The 15,020-nt window shown below is 49.1% G+C and overlaps 1 protein-coding gene across 1 annotated transcript; it reads left to right on the forward strand.

Annotated features, from left to right (window-relative positions):
* The first annotated feature begins 820 nt into the window (after positions 1–820).
* On the forward strand, positions 821–14,461 carry PIPOX (pipecolic acid and sarcosine oxidase). The gene is given in 8 exon segments (NM_001014878.2): positions 821–1,013; positions 2,260–2,408; positions 9,979–10,192; positions 10,475–10,657; positions 11,210–11,362; positions 11,750–11,908; positions 12,496–12,571; positions 12,865–14,461. Coding segments are annotated over 8 exon segments (1,179 nt in total). The 5' UTR covers positions 821–899; the 3' UTR covers positions 12,996–14,461.
* Positions 14,462–15,020: the final 559 nt, after the last annotated feature.

Here is a 15,020-nt window from a genome sequence, read left to right on the forward strand (position 1 = left end):
TTTTCCAAGCCTTAGCAACTAATTTTGTATTCACAATTTTTCCTTTCCTTTTCTTCAAGAGTCCCACCGAATTGTATAAGAATTAGGCCCTACACAGCCTGGCTATGTCCCAAATGCATTTAGCATACTGCCTGGCACAGAGGGAGCCCTCACTCCAGGGCCCCTCACGTCCTAGGCTAGTGCCTGGTCCCCTTCTGTGTCTCCAGAGAAAGCTCTTCCTTTTACTCTGTCCTTTCCATTTGTTCAGGATCATTTCCCCTTCTCCTTTTTAAAAGACACAAGTCAGACACGCTGAGAATAATTTCATAATCACAAACCTGCCCTCCCAATTGGCCCCTGAGCCTACCCCCTGACCTCACCACCCACCAGGGAGGTGGGTCTTACCCTGGGCATCGTGCCAAGTTCTCAGCCGGGCCCTCTAGAGTCTCCAAAGGAAATCAGGCTGGAGAGTGGGAAGACAGCAGGGGGAGGCAGCAGTCCCAGTGCCCGGCTGGGTCTGGGAGGCATTGAAATTCCAGGGCCGGAGTCCTGAGACAAAGATCGTAATGAGACAGGAAGGTGGCATAGGAAGGAGTCCATTTGCATGACAATAATTGAGCCAAGAATAGAAAGCTAGAGGGATGCAAGGGGTGAGGCTGGCAGCTGAGCCGGGCTAAACCTCACAAATCAGACTCCCCGGCTCTGCTTTGCAGGGGAGGCGGGGACCGAGCCCCGTGCCAGGCTTTGGGGGTTGGGAGGAGTGGGGCGAAGGCCAGGGCCCAGGGGACTGTGGGAATGCTGACCAGATTGGACTTTGCTTTACTCCTCCTCCTTGAGTCTGGAGCCTGCCTCCGCCGGCCCTCTCTGGTCTCTGAGGTCTGTGTGGTCTCTGAGGCTGTAGGGCTAATTCAGCGGGCAGGATGGCTGCTCAGAGGGAGCTCTATGACGCCATTGTGATCGGGGCAGGCATCCAGGGCTGCTTCACGGCGTACCACCTGGCCAAACACAGCAAGAAAGTCCTCCTGCTGGAGCAGGTACCTGGTCCCCTCTGCACTCCTGACCTCAGGGACGGTCCCTTTCTCCTCTCCCCCAACCCCCAGAGGGTTTTCTGGAGCCAGCAGACAGTGGGGTGGAGGACCTGATCATCACAAATCAAAGGGCCTGGTCATCACAAATTCTGTGCAGTGTGAAGCTTAGCAGTCTGGTGTGTTTCATGACAATGCAAAGACAGTTCCACCCTCCCTAAGACCTACTTTGGGTTTCTAGGCACATTTCCTCCTTTTGCTGCCTCCCAGATCCTGTCCTTGACCAAGAAGCGTCCCAGGCCCCATGCTCTACCTTCTATCTACCCAGGATCCTCTGTGCCAAAATGGCTGCTCTGGCCCAGAAAAGTAATCAGTTCTGCTTTGGGTAACCTTAAGTAGAGGTAATTCTGCCTGGAGGCAAAGGCTGATTAGTCCGCCTAGGAGGCAGGGTTTGTCTTGGCATATTTCTGGCCCCTTACCCTGCAACCCAGCAGAGGCTTCTGTTTTCTTCTGTCACCTCTGGATAATAGCAGTCTCCTTGTTTGATACACAGGAAATGAGACTTAGGTTTGTTTTTTTTCCTTATAAAAAAGTGACCCCATGAAGTGCAATCTACTGGCCACTGCACATGTAGGTAGGCCCTGTGTATCCACAGGGTCCTTCCCAGGGCAGGTCCACCCAGCCCACCTTCCCAAGCTTTCCACCTTCCCATTCTACCTGCATCTATCCAGGATGCTTTTGGTTTCTCTTCTTGGTAATGAACTAGATTAGTTGGAAACCTTCTTCATTTCTCGATCAGTTTTCTCAAAGCCTGAGGGATTCCTGGTCCAACCTCGCAGGAAACACTCCGTCTCTTGTTAAATCCCAAGATAGATCCCTTGTCCTGAGCAATCTGAACTACAGAGAAAGAGTCAGCATCAGTTTCCTTGTCCATAAAATGAGGAGCCTAGACTAGAAAGATCTCAAAGCATCTTTCTAATTCTGCTTCTCCAAGAGTCTAAATGGAGGTTCCAACAGGATGACTGAAGACTAACTCACAGAGGGACTTTGGGATGCGAATGATGTTAGCAAAAAGGAGGCATGAGTTAGAACTACTGAAGAACTTCTCTTCTGAAGCCAAGTCAGTACTTGGCCATAAAGGGAGACTGTATGGAAATATTTGAAGGATAAGTGCTCCTTGTTGACAGCACAGGATGAGCTGGCTCCTAAAGGGGAGGGGTGTCAGCTGCAGCTGTCTCTTGCTCTCCCTCTCCAGTTCTTTCTCCCGCACTCCCGAGGAAGCTCCCATGGGCAGAGCCGGATCATCCGAAGGGCATACCCAGAAGATTTCTACACCCAGATGATGGCTGAGTGCTACTCCCTGTGGGCCCAGCTGGAGCATGAGGCGGGAACCCAATTATACAGGTTGGGTTGGTGGGGGAGAATTCCTTGAATCCTGGGGCTTGGCACCTGGGGGTGCTTTTACCATGAGAGGGGGTGGTGCCAGGAACACTTTTGATGTGCAACAAGGGACACACAAGGTCTCGGAGGTATTAGACACATGGAGGCATTCTGCTTGCTGTCATCATGATCCCCCCACGGGTCCAGCTGGCTCCAGCCAGGCTCTGAGTTCCAGGGCTGGGTTCAGACCATGTGTCCAAGGCTTGCAGAGGTTGTTTGGGGAAAGCTGTTGGAAAGACAGTGGGAGCTGACAGAAACCCTGTCGGGGCAGGGATTGAAATAGAGGAGGAGAATTCTGCTTGATTATTTTTAATTAAAAAAAATAATTATTTATTCAGCTGTGTTGGGTCTTAGTTGCATCATATGGGATCTTGTGTTGTTCTTTGCGGCACGTGGACTCTCTAGTTGAGGCACGCAGGCTCAGTAGTTTTGGTGCATGGATTTAGTTGCTCCCTGGCATGTAGGATCTTAGTTCCTCAACCAGGGATCAAACTCATGACTCCGGGATTGCAAGGTGGATTCTCAACCATTGGACCAAGCAGAGGAAGTCCCTCTGCTTGATTCTTTATGTTCCTACTAGTATCACAACTTTTCATACTGGGTCCTCACCCCTAGAACAAACCATATAAATCCATTTCATTTTTCTCTGCATACCTCCTCCCATGGGAACAAATGGCGAAGCTCCTCAGGCTGCACTGCTTGCCATGGAGGGAGCCTACAGCTATTTCCATAGGAGCCTGTTGCTCCCATGTCTTTTCTGACCCTTAAGATCCGTCCCCCATCCACGACCTTTCAAATACTCATGGGGAAGAAGGCGACAACCCAGGAGGCAAAGAGAAGTTTTACCACCCGTCGTATCATCCTCCCACCTTCTCTAAGGCTCTTAACTGAACTTCCTACAGAACCACTGCTCTACCCTACAGGGTGGCAGTTATTTTAATGGCCAGGAACCAAGAGGTTACTGTTCTGTTGCAAAAACACCATTAACTTAAGAACAAAGTGAAATCCATTATGCAAATACAGCTAGGGCAGCTAATTACAGATTGATTCCAGAGGCAGCTAATGCACCCAGCACCCAAATAAAGGAGCATGTCTTGCTGAGGGGTGGCCTGGCAAAGGGACCCCCCTCTCTGTCAGCCATCTGTGAATACTGCTGAGTATCTTGTGCTGAAAGACCTGCCGAGGTCTTAGAGGGCACACTTCATCCCAGAAGACAAGGAGGCAACTGAGAGATGTTTGGAAAGTGGAATCTTTCAGAGGGGAGACAACTCTGGAGTCAGACAGGCTTGAATTTGACTTTGTGCTCTACCTCTGACCAGCTGTGTGACCTTGGAAAAGTTTCTGTACCTCTCTTCACCTCATTTTCTCTTCTAGGGCTTTGTGAGGATTAAACGAGACTCTTATGAAATACTTGGCACTATGCCTAGCACCTTTGAATATATGGCATTTCCTTCCAATTATTCTGGGTCAGCTGCGATCTATCTCCATTGAGCAAGGAGGGGAAGAAATGCAGGAGGAGGCAGATGGGATGCAGGAAGCATGGACATCAAGGGGAAGGCTACTGGAGAGAGGGAAAGGGACCCTTGGATAGGAGACTCATGATCTCACAATCCTCTTTGGCAGGAAGGCAGGAATTTGGAAGAGGTTTGGAATAAGGCAGGCCTGGCTCTAGATATCAGCTCACTCTGACATATTTAACTGTGTGGTTTGGAGCAAGCTGTCTAACCCCTGTGAGACTCAGTTTTCTCATCAGCAAAATAGAGGTAATAATATCTATTTCCTAGTTCTGTTGTGAGGATAAGTATGTAAAGGGTTTAGAATGGTACCTGACAAATCACCATCATCATCATCATCACTGCATGTTTTAGTGCTTATGATAAGAAGCTGGGACTTCCCTGGGGGTCCAATGGCTAAGACTCTGTGCGTTCCCAATGCAGGGGACACAGGTTTGATCCCTCGTCAGGGAAGATCTTGTATGCTGTTCAGCCAGAAAAAAATAAAAAGGAAACTAAGGCTGTTCTAAAAGTACTTGATCCATGTTAACTCATTTAATTCTCCCCACAAACTTATGAGAGGGTTGCTACTGACCAGTCAAGATCTTAACCAGTAGTGCAGTTCATAGAATTACTCAACGTTTAGTCTAGAGCAGAGTTTGGCAAACTTTCTGTGAATGGCCATATAGTAAGTTTTGCAGGCATTGCCGGCCATATGGTCTCTTTTGCAGCGATTCAATTCTGCCAGTTACTCAACTCTGCCATTGTGAAAACAGCCACGAATAAAGTTAAAGTGAAAGTCGCTAAGAGCTGTCCGACTCTGTGACCCCACATAGTCTGCCAGGCTCCTCTGTCCATGGAATTCTCCAGGCAAGAATACCGGAGTGGGTTGCCATTCCCTTCTCCAGGGGATCTTCCTGATCCAGGATTGAACCTGGGTCTCCTGCACTTCAGGCTGATTCTCTACCATCTGAGCCACCATAATATGAAAACAAATGACCACGGCTAGGTTCCAATAAAACTTTATTTATGGATACTGAAACTTTACATAATTTTCATCTCATGAAATATTCTTTTGCTTTTCATCAACCATTTAAAAACATGAAAACCATCTCGGCTGTGGAATAGGCAAAAACAGGTGGCAGACCTGATATAGCCCCTGGGTCATATCTTGCTGGCTCCTGATTTAGGGGATGACAGAGGATGAGGCTGTTGGATGGCATCACCAACTCAAAGGATAAGAGTTTGAGGAAGCTCAGGGAGTTGAAAGGAAGCCTGTTGTGCTGCAGTCCATGGGGTCACAAAGAGTCAGACATGACTGAGCGACTGAATTGATTGATTGATTTAGGAAATACCACAGACTGGTTACCTTGTCCATCTCTTGCCTCCATACAAGTTTATGCCTAAATTATCCCAGGTCAAAGATTGCTATATGTGTGTACATGTGCTCATGCCTCAGTCGTGTCTGACTCTTTCTGACCCCATGGACTGTAGCCCATCAGGCTCCTCTGTCCATGGGATTTCCCAGGCAAGAGTATTGAAGTAGGTTGCCATTTCCTTCTCCAGGGGATCTTCTGACCCAGGGATCGAACCTGGGTCTCCTGCATTGGCAGGCATATTCTGTACCAGTGAGCCACGTGTGAGGCCCTGGACATATCCTAGCCCATCTTAAAAGACTTTCTCTCTGCTTTCCCCCCAAAAAAGACTCTCCCTATGCTTTGAAGCCCCACTTACAGAAAATGAAGAGTGAAGTGAATGTTCTTTGAAAAATCTTTAAAGTTCTGTATAGTGCTAGGTTTTATTATTGTGTTGTTATTATTAACAATTCTTTCCTTATGGCCAACCTAATTTACTCAGGCACACAAGTTTATTTAGTTCTTTTACTCGGAGCCACAGAACAGATACTTCCCATTCCAATTCCTTGAGCTTTTGTTCCTAATTCTGATTTTCTAAATGATTCATCAGCCGTGTGGTTCTTATTCTCCTAAGTTCTTCTGGAAGAACCAGCACAATATCATAATTGAACTGATAGATACAAATATATTGACTTAATATTTGATGATGATTTTGATATTTGATATTTGATGATGATTTTTTTAAAAAAGCCTTCAAGAATTGAGAGTTAAGGTGGTTGTCCAATTCTTTTCATTCTGCTCTGCCACTTCCAGTGACAGTGGCATACTGAATATAGGTGGGCTCTGGATATTTGCATATATTCCGGGAACAGACAATGACACATGTGTCAGATCACAAGGTCTGAGTCTTTTGTGATGTGTACAGCCAGGATGCTGATACCCAGAGCAAATCCCAGCTCTGTGGCCCATCTCTTTCCTGCCCCCACCTTCTCCCTTTGAGTCCTACTATCTAGCTCCTGACCCCGGCTGCCCCTGCTTAGCTGACAATATCAGACAAGATCACAGCCGTAGGCAGTACAGCTGCTGGTAGAACCTGGTGGCCCCCTCCGCAGCTGCTGCTTCCTGTGTCTGAGAAGTGTCTGGCTTGTCAGCCACATCCCCTCCCTGGAGCAGTCTTTGTTAACCAATTCCACCTCGGCCCACTGAGCTGAAGATGAAACACCAGGAGCTCCTCGAAAACCAACAAAGACAGCAGCCATTACCAAGTCCTATCGGAGTTGCTTTCCCAAGGTGACTCTCAGAGCTGGCTTGCCTGGCACTTCTCACCCAGAGAGGGGGAAGCTGGAGCTTGGAATGGGAGATGGCAGATGCACGGAGAGCTGTCTGCCCCTCCCAATTCCTCCCAGCTCCATCCTGCCTCCTGTCCTATTGTAGTAACTGGTAAAAATCCCTCATCACCAACTCCCTCTATCACGTCTAAGGCTTTAATAGGGCCACAGAGAAGTCAAGGGCTTCGCTGGTGGCTCAAACAGTAAAGAATCTGCCTGCAATGCGAGAGACTCAGGTTTGATCCCTGGGTCAGGAAGATCCCCTGGAGAAGGGAATGGCTACCCACTCCAGTATTCTTCCCTGCAGAATTCCATGGGCAGATCCTGGCAGGTCACAGTCCATGGAGTTGCAAAGAGTTGGACATGATTGAGCAACTAACACACACACCCACATACACACACAGAAGTCAACAGGCTGCTGGGAGGAATCTCTTCATAGCACTGGATCCAGCTAGGGTTGGGAGGAAGGCACAGTTTAGCACCAAATTCTCAGCACTCAGTTGATGGTGTCCTGTGACTTCGGAGCTGAACTGTTTTCAGAGTTCCCTGGCACCCAGCCTCACTTCAAGGTGCTGTCTTTCTAGACCAGCCCTGACTACTCCCTGACTACTCATTTCCTGGTCTTTCTTTTTTTTTGGGGGGGGGGGGGGCCTGTGAGATCTTTGTCCCTTCTCACCCTCTTCCTCCCCAAACTTGGTAGCCAGGGTCTGAGCAGAAAAAGAGAAAAGGGGATGTCCAGAGCATGGGGGTGAGAAATTGATGCAGAATGAGCAGACTGTTTATTGGGATCTAGGAAAAGCCATTAAGAAAATAAGCACTTAAATGATTTTCAATCTGCCCGTGGAAGTCATCTATCTTCATACTGGGGGAGAAAAAGCCCGTTCTCCAATCCCGGTTTTGATTGACTGATTTCCAATTCTCTAAACATTTCCCACAGGAGACTCTCACCTATCTCCCATAATGACAGGCCTTTGCATTTCCAGGCAGTGTTTTACATTTATTTCCGATTTGCTCATAATGGTCAAAAAATCTTTCTCCAATCCAAGGCATTTCTCCAGCAGTGCATGGTTTCCCTCGGGCCAAATAGCTCAGCTGTGATCCACGGAAAATGAGAATTTCCCAAACGCATCTTCGGACTAGGGGAGGGTCCGGCACCACAAATTCAGACGGAAAATTTCCCACTGTTAGATCAATATCTGGGCTAAGAAATAAATGCCACAGGGGCAGAGAGCTGGAGCAAAATGATTACAATCGGCACAATTACATTCACCGGCAGAATCAGCTCGCTGATTACTCCTAGGGATGGGGTGCTCCCGCTTCAGCCACCACAGGACGGCTTGGGAATTAGAACATCACTCAGTATTTCATAATTTGACAGATTTGCCCATTGCCTTGGCATGAGTTCATTTCCTCCATGCAGTACATTCCTGTAAGAGGAGTTCTTATTTCAAGGAAGGAAGGAAGGAAAAAAGAAAGGAAGGCAAGAAGGGAGGAAGAAAAGGAGGGTAAAATGAAGGGAAAGTAAATCTCAGAATATACAAGAGACCAAGGCTGGTACGTTGCAGGCAGAGGTTAAAATATGCTGCTCGGGAATTTCCGGGTCAGGGATCTGATATTATGACTGCTCAGGTGAGAATGAAGCCAGGACTTGAGCAGAATTGTAGCCAGCCACAGCTTCATGGGGTACAAAGGGCTCAAGAATGTGTGCTTGGGTGGCTTCTTTTTCTTGTTGACCAAGGAGTTTACTAGGCGAGTTTTCATTACCTGAAACCCAATCTGAAGTCCTTCTGGGGCCACAGGAAAAGGACTGTCTGCTGACAGGTGGGGATTTCTACAGCATCTTCCCTCTGCTGAGCTTTGAAGAGGCAGAGGCGCTCAGTGCTTTCTCATCAGTGGTGGATGCTGAGTAGGCGGGGGCCATGGCAAATGGATTGGGCACACTGCGAGGCTCTGTGTACTGACACCGGCCCCAGGGCCCGCTGTGTCCCTACCCCCTCCCAATCTTCTCTTTAATCCCCCCAACCAGATAATGTGGGATTTGGAAGCATGTAATATCCATGAGACTCCATTATAGGCTATTACGAGCTTTATATACAGTACCTGGGGGATGTGTCAGGCTGATGCTTGTCACTGTGGCTGCTGGAACCGACAGGGACTACAGGAGTGGTCCCAAGGGCCAAAGTGACCCTTCTATTGTTTTTATCAGTTTCCACAAAAAGGCAGCTCTGATCTCTGGTGACAGAGAGGTGGAAAGCATTAAACAGAAACGGCTTTCACTCAGAGTAAGAAGCATACAGGGATGTACAGGGAGAAACACAATCACCGAATCACTGAATTAATTCCTGGAGCCCTAAGAGGCTGTCTACTGGGGTTTCTGCATGAGGGCACTGTTGGCATTTGGGTGGGATTTTCCTGAACTTTCCAGGTTTAATATCCCTGGCCCCTGCCCACCAAATGTGAGTGGCAACCCCCAGGTATTATGACAAGCAAAAAAAAAAAAAAAAGATCCAGGCCACTTCTACACCCTCTCTGATGTGAAACCTCTGAGAGTCCAACAGCCATGCATTACAGAGGAGGAATCTGGGGGTTGGCTCAGCGAGCAATCAGAGCAAGGTCACAGAGAGGATGCCAGGACTGGACCTAGAGCCAAAACCCCCAACTTAGGACCCTTTCCACAAAACAAGCAGCCTGAGAAGGAACCAAGAGATAGACACACAGGAAGGGATAAACCATGATACACCACGGAAAAGGGACAGTGAAAAGAAACAGCAAGGGGTTGGGGAAGGGAAAAGAGATAAAGTCGTTGTTGTTCAGTTGCTCAATTGTGTCCAACTCTTTGAGACCCCATGGACTGCAGCACACCAGGCTTCCCTGTCCTTCACCATCTCCCAGAGCTTGCTCAAACTCAAGTCCATTGAGTCGGTGATGCCATCCAACCATCTCATCCTCTGTTGTCCCCTTGATCTCTGAAGAACAGAGATCAAAACAGTGAGTAGGGTCAGGGAACTGGAGGGAGGGGAAGAAATCTTATCACATTCATTCAACCTTTACCACCTTCTAGGTGTGACAGTAAAAGAGGACTTAGGATCTCTATCCTCAAGGGCAGGGTGGATCCTGAGGAGGGAAGATGGAGGGACAAGCAAACCAACAGTGACAGCCAAGGGCAGACTGAGGGACGGGCTGGACACCAGCTCAACACTGGGACTCTCCCAACGGAACAGAGATGTCTCTGCCTGCTTTCTGAATGTGAGGCCAGGACTTCCCAGATGCCTGGCCCCGGACCCTTGCTGAAGAATGACAGAGAAGGAAGGGCCCAGGCACAAACTCTCACGTAGGGCTCTTTTTTTCTTTTTAACAGGCAGACTGGACTACTGCTGCTGGGAATGAAGGAGAACCCAGAATTAAAGATAATCCAGGCTACTTTGTCGAGGCAGGGAGTGGAGCACCAGTGTCTTTCATCTGAGGAACTGAAGCAACGTTTCCCCAATATTCGGTTGGCCAGGGGAGAAGTGGGGCTCTTGGAGGTGTCCGGAGGAGTTCTCTATGCCGACAAGGCACTCAGAGCCCTCCAGGTGACATGGTGCATCGTTAGGGGCCACACAGCTCCTGCTCTGGGCATCCTGGGTCCCCATCAGCCATCCCCTGACCTCCGGCCGGATGAGCGCCTTTGCCCTGCTGCTTCTAGTCTTGACTATGGGGGCAGGGCGATTTTAGATATCCTATTAGGCCTGGACAATATGGGTGAGGAGGTCTAGAGTCTGCCCTCTCTTTTCTGCCCTCAGTGAAGGATTCTTTGTCCACCAGGGTGAACCACATATAAAACTGATTCTTCCTTCCCTGTTCTGCCCTTTCAGGATGCAATTCGACAGCTAGGTGGCATAGTGCATGATGGAGAGAAGGTAGTGGAGATAAAATCAGGGCTACCAGTCATGGTGAAAACTACCTCCAGGAGCTACCAAGCCAAGAGCTTGATCATCACGGCAGGTCCTTGGACCAACCGGCTCCTCCGTCCCTTGGGAGCTGAGCTACCTCTCCAGGTAAAGGGACCTGGAAGCCTGGGAGGTTGTGCTTAAGAAAAGTTGGACCTAGAGGGACTTGAGCTTGAATCTGCCACCTGCCATGTGTTAGTGGATGACTTTGGGCAAGTTCATTCACCTCACTGAACCTCAATTGTATAGCCTGTAAAATGGGGACTAGGGCTGTTGGAGAATTAAATTAAATGATATATATAAAGGCCTTGGGACTTCCCAGGTGGTGCAGTGGTAAAGAATCAGCCTACCAATGCAGAAGACTCAGGAGATGCAGGTTTGATCCCTGGGTTGGAAAGATTCCCTAGGGAAGGAAATGGCAACCCACTCCAATATTCTTGCCTGGAGAATCCCATGGACAGAGAATCCTGGGGGGCTATGGTCCATGGGGTCGCAGAATCGGACACGACTGAAACAACTTAGCACACACGCACACAACATAATATCACATGTAAATGACACGAGAACTGAGTGCAACAAAGATGGGTGAGTTGAGCGGGGCATCTGGAGGACCCCAGAATGCTCTCCTTTTCATTTCCCACTTTCTCTTCCTGCTCCAAGACCCTGCGGATCAACGTGTGTTACTGGCAAGAGAAGGTTCCTGGAAGCTACAGTGTGTCCCAGGCCTTTCCGTGTTTCATGGGCCTGGGCCTCAGCCTGGCTCCTCACCACATCTACGGGCTGCCCTCCAGAGAGTACCCAGGGCTGATGAAGGTGAGGGGAGAGGCCCAGAGAAGGCTAACAGGGTCCCATGCAGATTTGGGGCGGCTACCCTAACTTCCCTCTCAATGAGCTCCCTCAGACCCCAGTGAGCAGCAGCAGGAACCAACTTCACCATTCAGTATGTGCCGCACGAGACTCCCAGCTGTCCTGGGGCCCAGCAAAAGGAGCCCTTCCTTTGCAAACAGAGGGTTAGCAGGGGAACGGAGGGCTAGGCAACCTTGTATGGCAACAAAAAGCATCTGACAGGAGTGCGGAAGGCTGGGGTGATGGCTGGGGTGCCTCCGGTGTACAACCTGGCCCCCCCATCTCCTGCCGGGCTGGGGGTGGTGTGCAGGAAGCCGGGGCCTCCCAGCTCAAACCGCTTTGATTGGGAGCCAGGTCTGCTATCACCACGGCAACAATGCAGATCCCGAGGAGCGGGACTGCCCAGCAGCTTTCTCAGACATCCAAGATGTCCACATCCTGAGCGGTTTTGTCAGAGATCACTTACCTGACCTGCAGCCCGAGCCTGCTGTGATGGAGCATTGCATGTACACGGTAAGTGTGTGGGCAGCCGGGCCAGGCCCTCCCGCGGCCCTGGGAGCAGGGTGATGGCGCAGACCGGCCTTGCGCAGCTTGGGCCAGACTCGGCCTGACCCCTGACATAGAATGTGACTTGAAACAAATGAGCTTATTTCTGAGGGTCGTCTCGCCTCCACCCGAGAGGGCCCATTAGAGGTTATTCATATTCCTTTTCATTAGGAAACTAGGCTTACGTCTGGCAGTCCTTCACTGTGTTTCCCAGAAGAACTCTAAAAGAGTTTTTGGCAAGATGTTCTAGTTGAGCAGGCCTTGGGGACAAAGAGAAGAGACAGATGTCACCAGGGCCCGAGGCGTCTTGGCTGAAGTTAGTTTACACACATTAACTGAGCACCTACTGTGTTCATAGCTCTGTACGAGAAGAGACAGATGGACAAATGATCAAGACCTGCGTACCCCAGGGCACTGGCATGCAGAAAGCACGCCTGTGTCCTGTTCCCATTCTTTCTGGAAAGAAATCCAGCCGAGTCTCCTCCCTTCTGAGCCTGCAGCTCTTCTTCCTCCCTCTATCCTCAAAGGACACAGGTGTGATTGTTTCTTTCTAGAACACCCCCGATGGGCACTTCGTTCTTGATAGACACCCAAAGTACGACAACATTGTCATTGGTGCTGGATTCTCTGGTGAGCCTGAGCGAGGGAAGATGGGGTGCCTTAAAGCTGACCTCGGTGCAAGACAGAATGGTGTTTTTCATGCTTTAAGCTGATAGAGGAGGGCCAAAGTCCAGATTGTGCGTGTATAAGGGGGCTGAACGGGGCTATCAGAGAATAAGGGGTGCTCATGGTGGGAGGCAACTTCTGCCTTTGGGGTGCGACCGGTGGGAAGGTTAACCCTGTCTGGGGACTGTGTAGGGGACTTCCAGGGAGCCCAGCCCCTGTCTATGAGGATGCCTGACCACCTGTTCTCCTTTCCCTAGGGCATGGGTTCAAGTTGTCCCCTGTCGTGGGGAAGATCCTGTACGAATTAAGCATGAAATTAACGCCATCCTATGACTTGACACCTTTTCGAATCAGCCGCTTTCCCAGCCTGGGCAAAGCCCACCTTTGACCCCCTGGCCAGCAGCTCCCCTTCTGTGCCCAGGAGTTGGAAATAAAGCTGGGAAAGACATGTAAGAGGAAGAAAAAGGCTGTGGGAGGCTATCCTTTCCTCGTGACTCTCTTCAGTCCCCCATAAACACCGGCTGATTGAACGTACCTTCTTTCTCTGGCCAACTCCCCAATCACACACCACTTTTTTGCTTCAGTTCAATCAGATATTCTACAATCACAGAGTGCCAAGGACCTTGGAGGTGGATGTCTCAGTAAGGAAGGGGCATAAGGACCGGCTCAGGAGACCAAAACAGCTATTAAAATTCTCTTCACGGGGGCATTTGTTGAATTTTGGATAGATCTGATGAAAGTTGCCTAGGGGAGGGTAAACAAGATAGTCTGTAGACCATTCATGCCCGTGGAGCTCCTTTTCATAAAACTAGAGCCATCCTCTATCACGAACCCCCACAAAATGTGGCTCGTCGTGGGTGCACAGCAAATGTTTGTTGAAAAAAAAAAAAGTGTTGAACAAACAGATAAGTAAATGACTGCCTTGCATGAAAGCCTGTGGCGGGCTTTATTTTCCATGTGACCTTATTTCTTACAGAATTTAATTGTCTGAATTAGCACCACAGAATCCATTACCCCAGGACTCCTTAGGGTCTTTATCCCCTCAACGCACCACACCCTCTTTCTCTGGATTCTTTGTCTGGCTCTCTCCTCTCATAAAGACGCTCGGCTCCCCAGTCTCTCATTAAGGTGTATTGTCAGGTCTTTATGAAGATGGAGCTGTTCTACCAGAAAGGAAGAGAGAGACACACTCGCTCAGAAACCCTGTTCAATGTTTGAATGTTAAATGTGCCATTTTATTATCATTAGGATTGCTCCCACTTAATGAAACAGCATTAACACCGAGTCGGCTGGCCTCCTTGCACTAATTGCTTTGGAAGGAAACAGGCTCATAACTGCCCCAGGGTGGGCGGAGGGGTGAGAGGTGTAAACAGAGACTCAAGCAAGGCTGAGCGCATTCAGATGAAACCCAAGCAGGAGCATCTCCAGACAGGGGCCCCTTGGACCCAAAAGAATAGGAGTTAATGAGCTCTGGGGAGAAAAAAAAAAAAAAAAAACTGGGACTGGGTGGGCTGGAAATGTTTAGAGGAATCCCTGAGGGGGGAGGAGTGGGAAATGAGAAAAAGAGTAAAAATATTCTCAAAGGAAAAACAACACAGAGGAAATTAGTCTTCAATTGCCGCATAGGCCTAGGCACATGGATTAATGCTGATTTCTCCTGGGAATTATAAAAGCTAGCCAGTTGGAATGAAACATCATTCCAACTCTGCATTTTGGGTGCTCTCATTTGGTTCCCTGAGCCACAGCCTCTGTAAAGGGGCGGGGGAGGATAATCATATCTGTAAAATGGGAATATTAAATCTCATGGATCAATCTTGAAGACATAATGCTGAATAAAATCATCCAGACATAAAAGGACAAGTAGTGTGTGTTTCCATTTGTGTGAGCTACATGTGTGTGTGTGTGTGTGTTGTGTGCTCAGTTGCTTCAGTCATGTCTGACTCTGTGACCCTATGGACTGTAGCCCGCCAGGCTCCACTGTCCATGGGATTGTCCATGCAAGAATACTGGAGTGGGTTGCCATGCCCTCCTTTAGGGGATCTTCTTAATCCAGAGATCAAACCCGAGTCTCTCGTGTCTCCTGCATTGGCAGGTGGGTTCCTTACCACTAGTACCTCTTGGGAAACTTGTGAGCTACTTAGAGTAGTCAAATTAACAGAAACAGAAGGTGGAATGGTGGTTGCCAGGGGCTAGAGAGAGGAATGGAGAAGGCAATGGCACCCCACTCCAGTACTCTTGCCTGGAAAATCCCATGGATGAAGGAGCCTGGTGGGCTGCAGTCCATGGGTTCGCTAAGAGTCAGGCACGACTGAGCGACTTCACTTTCACTTTTCACTTTCATGCATTGGAGAAGGAAATGGCAACCCACTCCAATGTTCTTGCCTGGAGAATCCCAGGGACAGAGAAGCCTAGT

Source organism: Bos taurus, chromosome 19, assembly GCF_002263795.3.
Source record: "Bos taurus isolate L1 Dominette 01449 registration number 42190680 breed Hereford chromosome 19, ARS-UCD2.0, whole genome shotgun sequence".
Lineage (NCBI taxonomy): Eukaryota > Metazoa > Chordata > Mammalia > Artiodactyla > Bovidae > Bos > Bos taurus.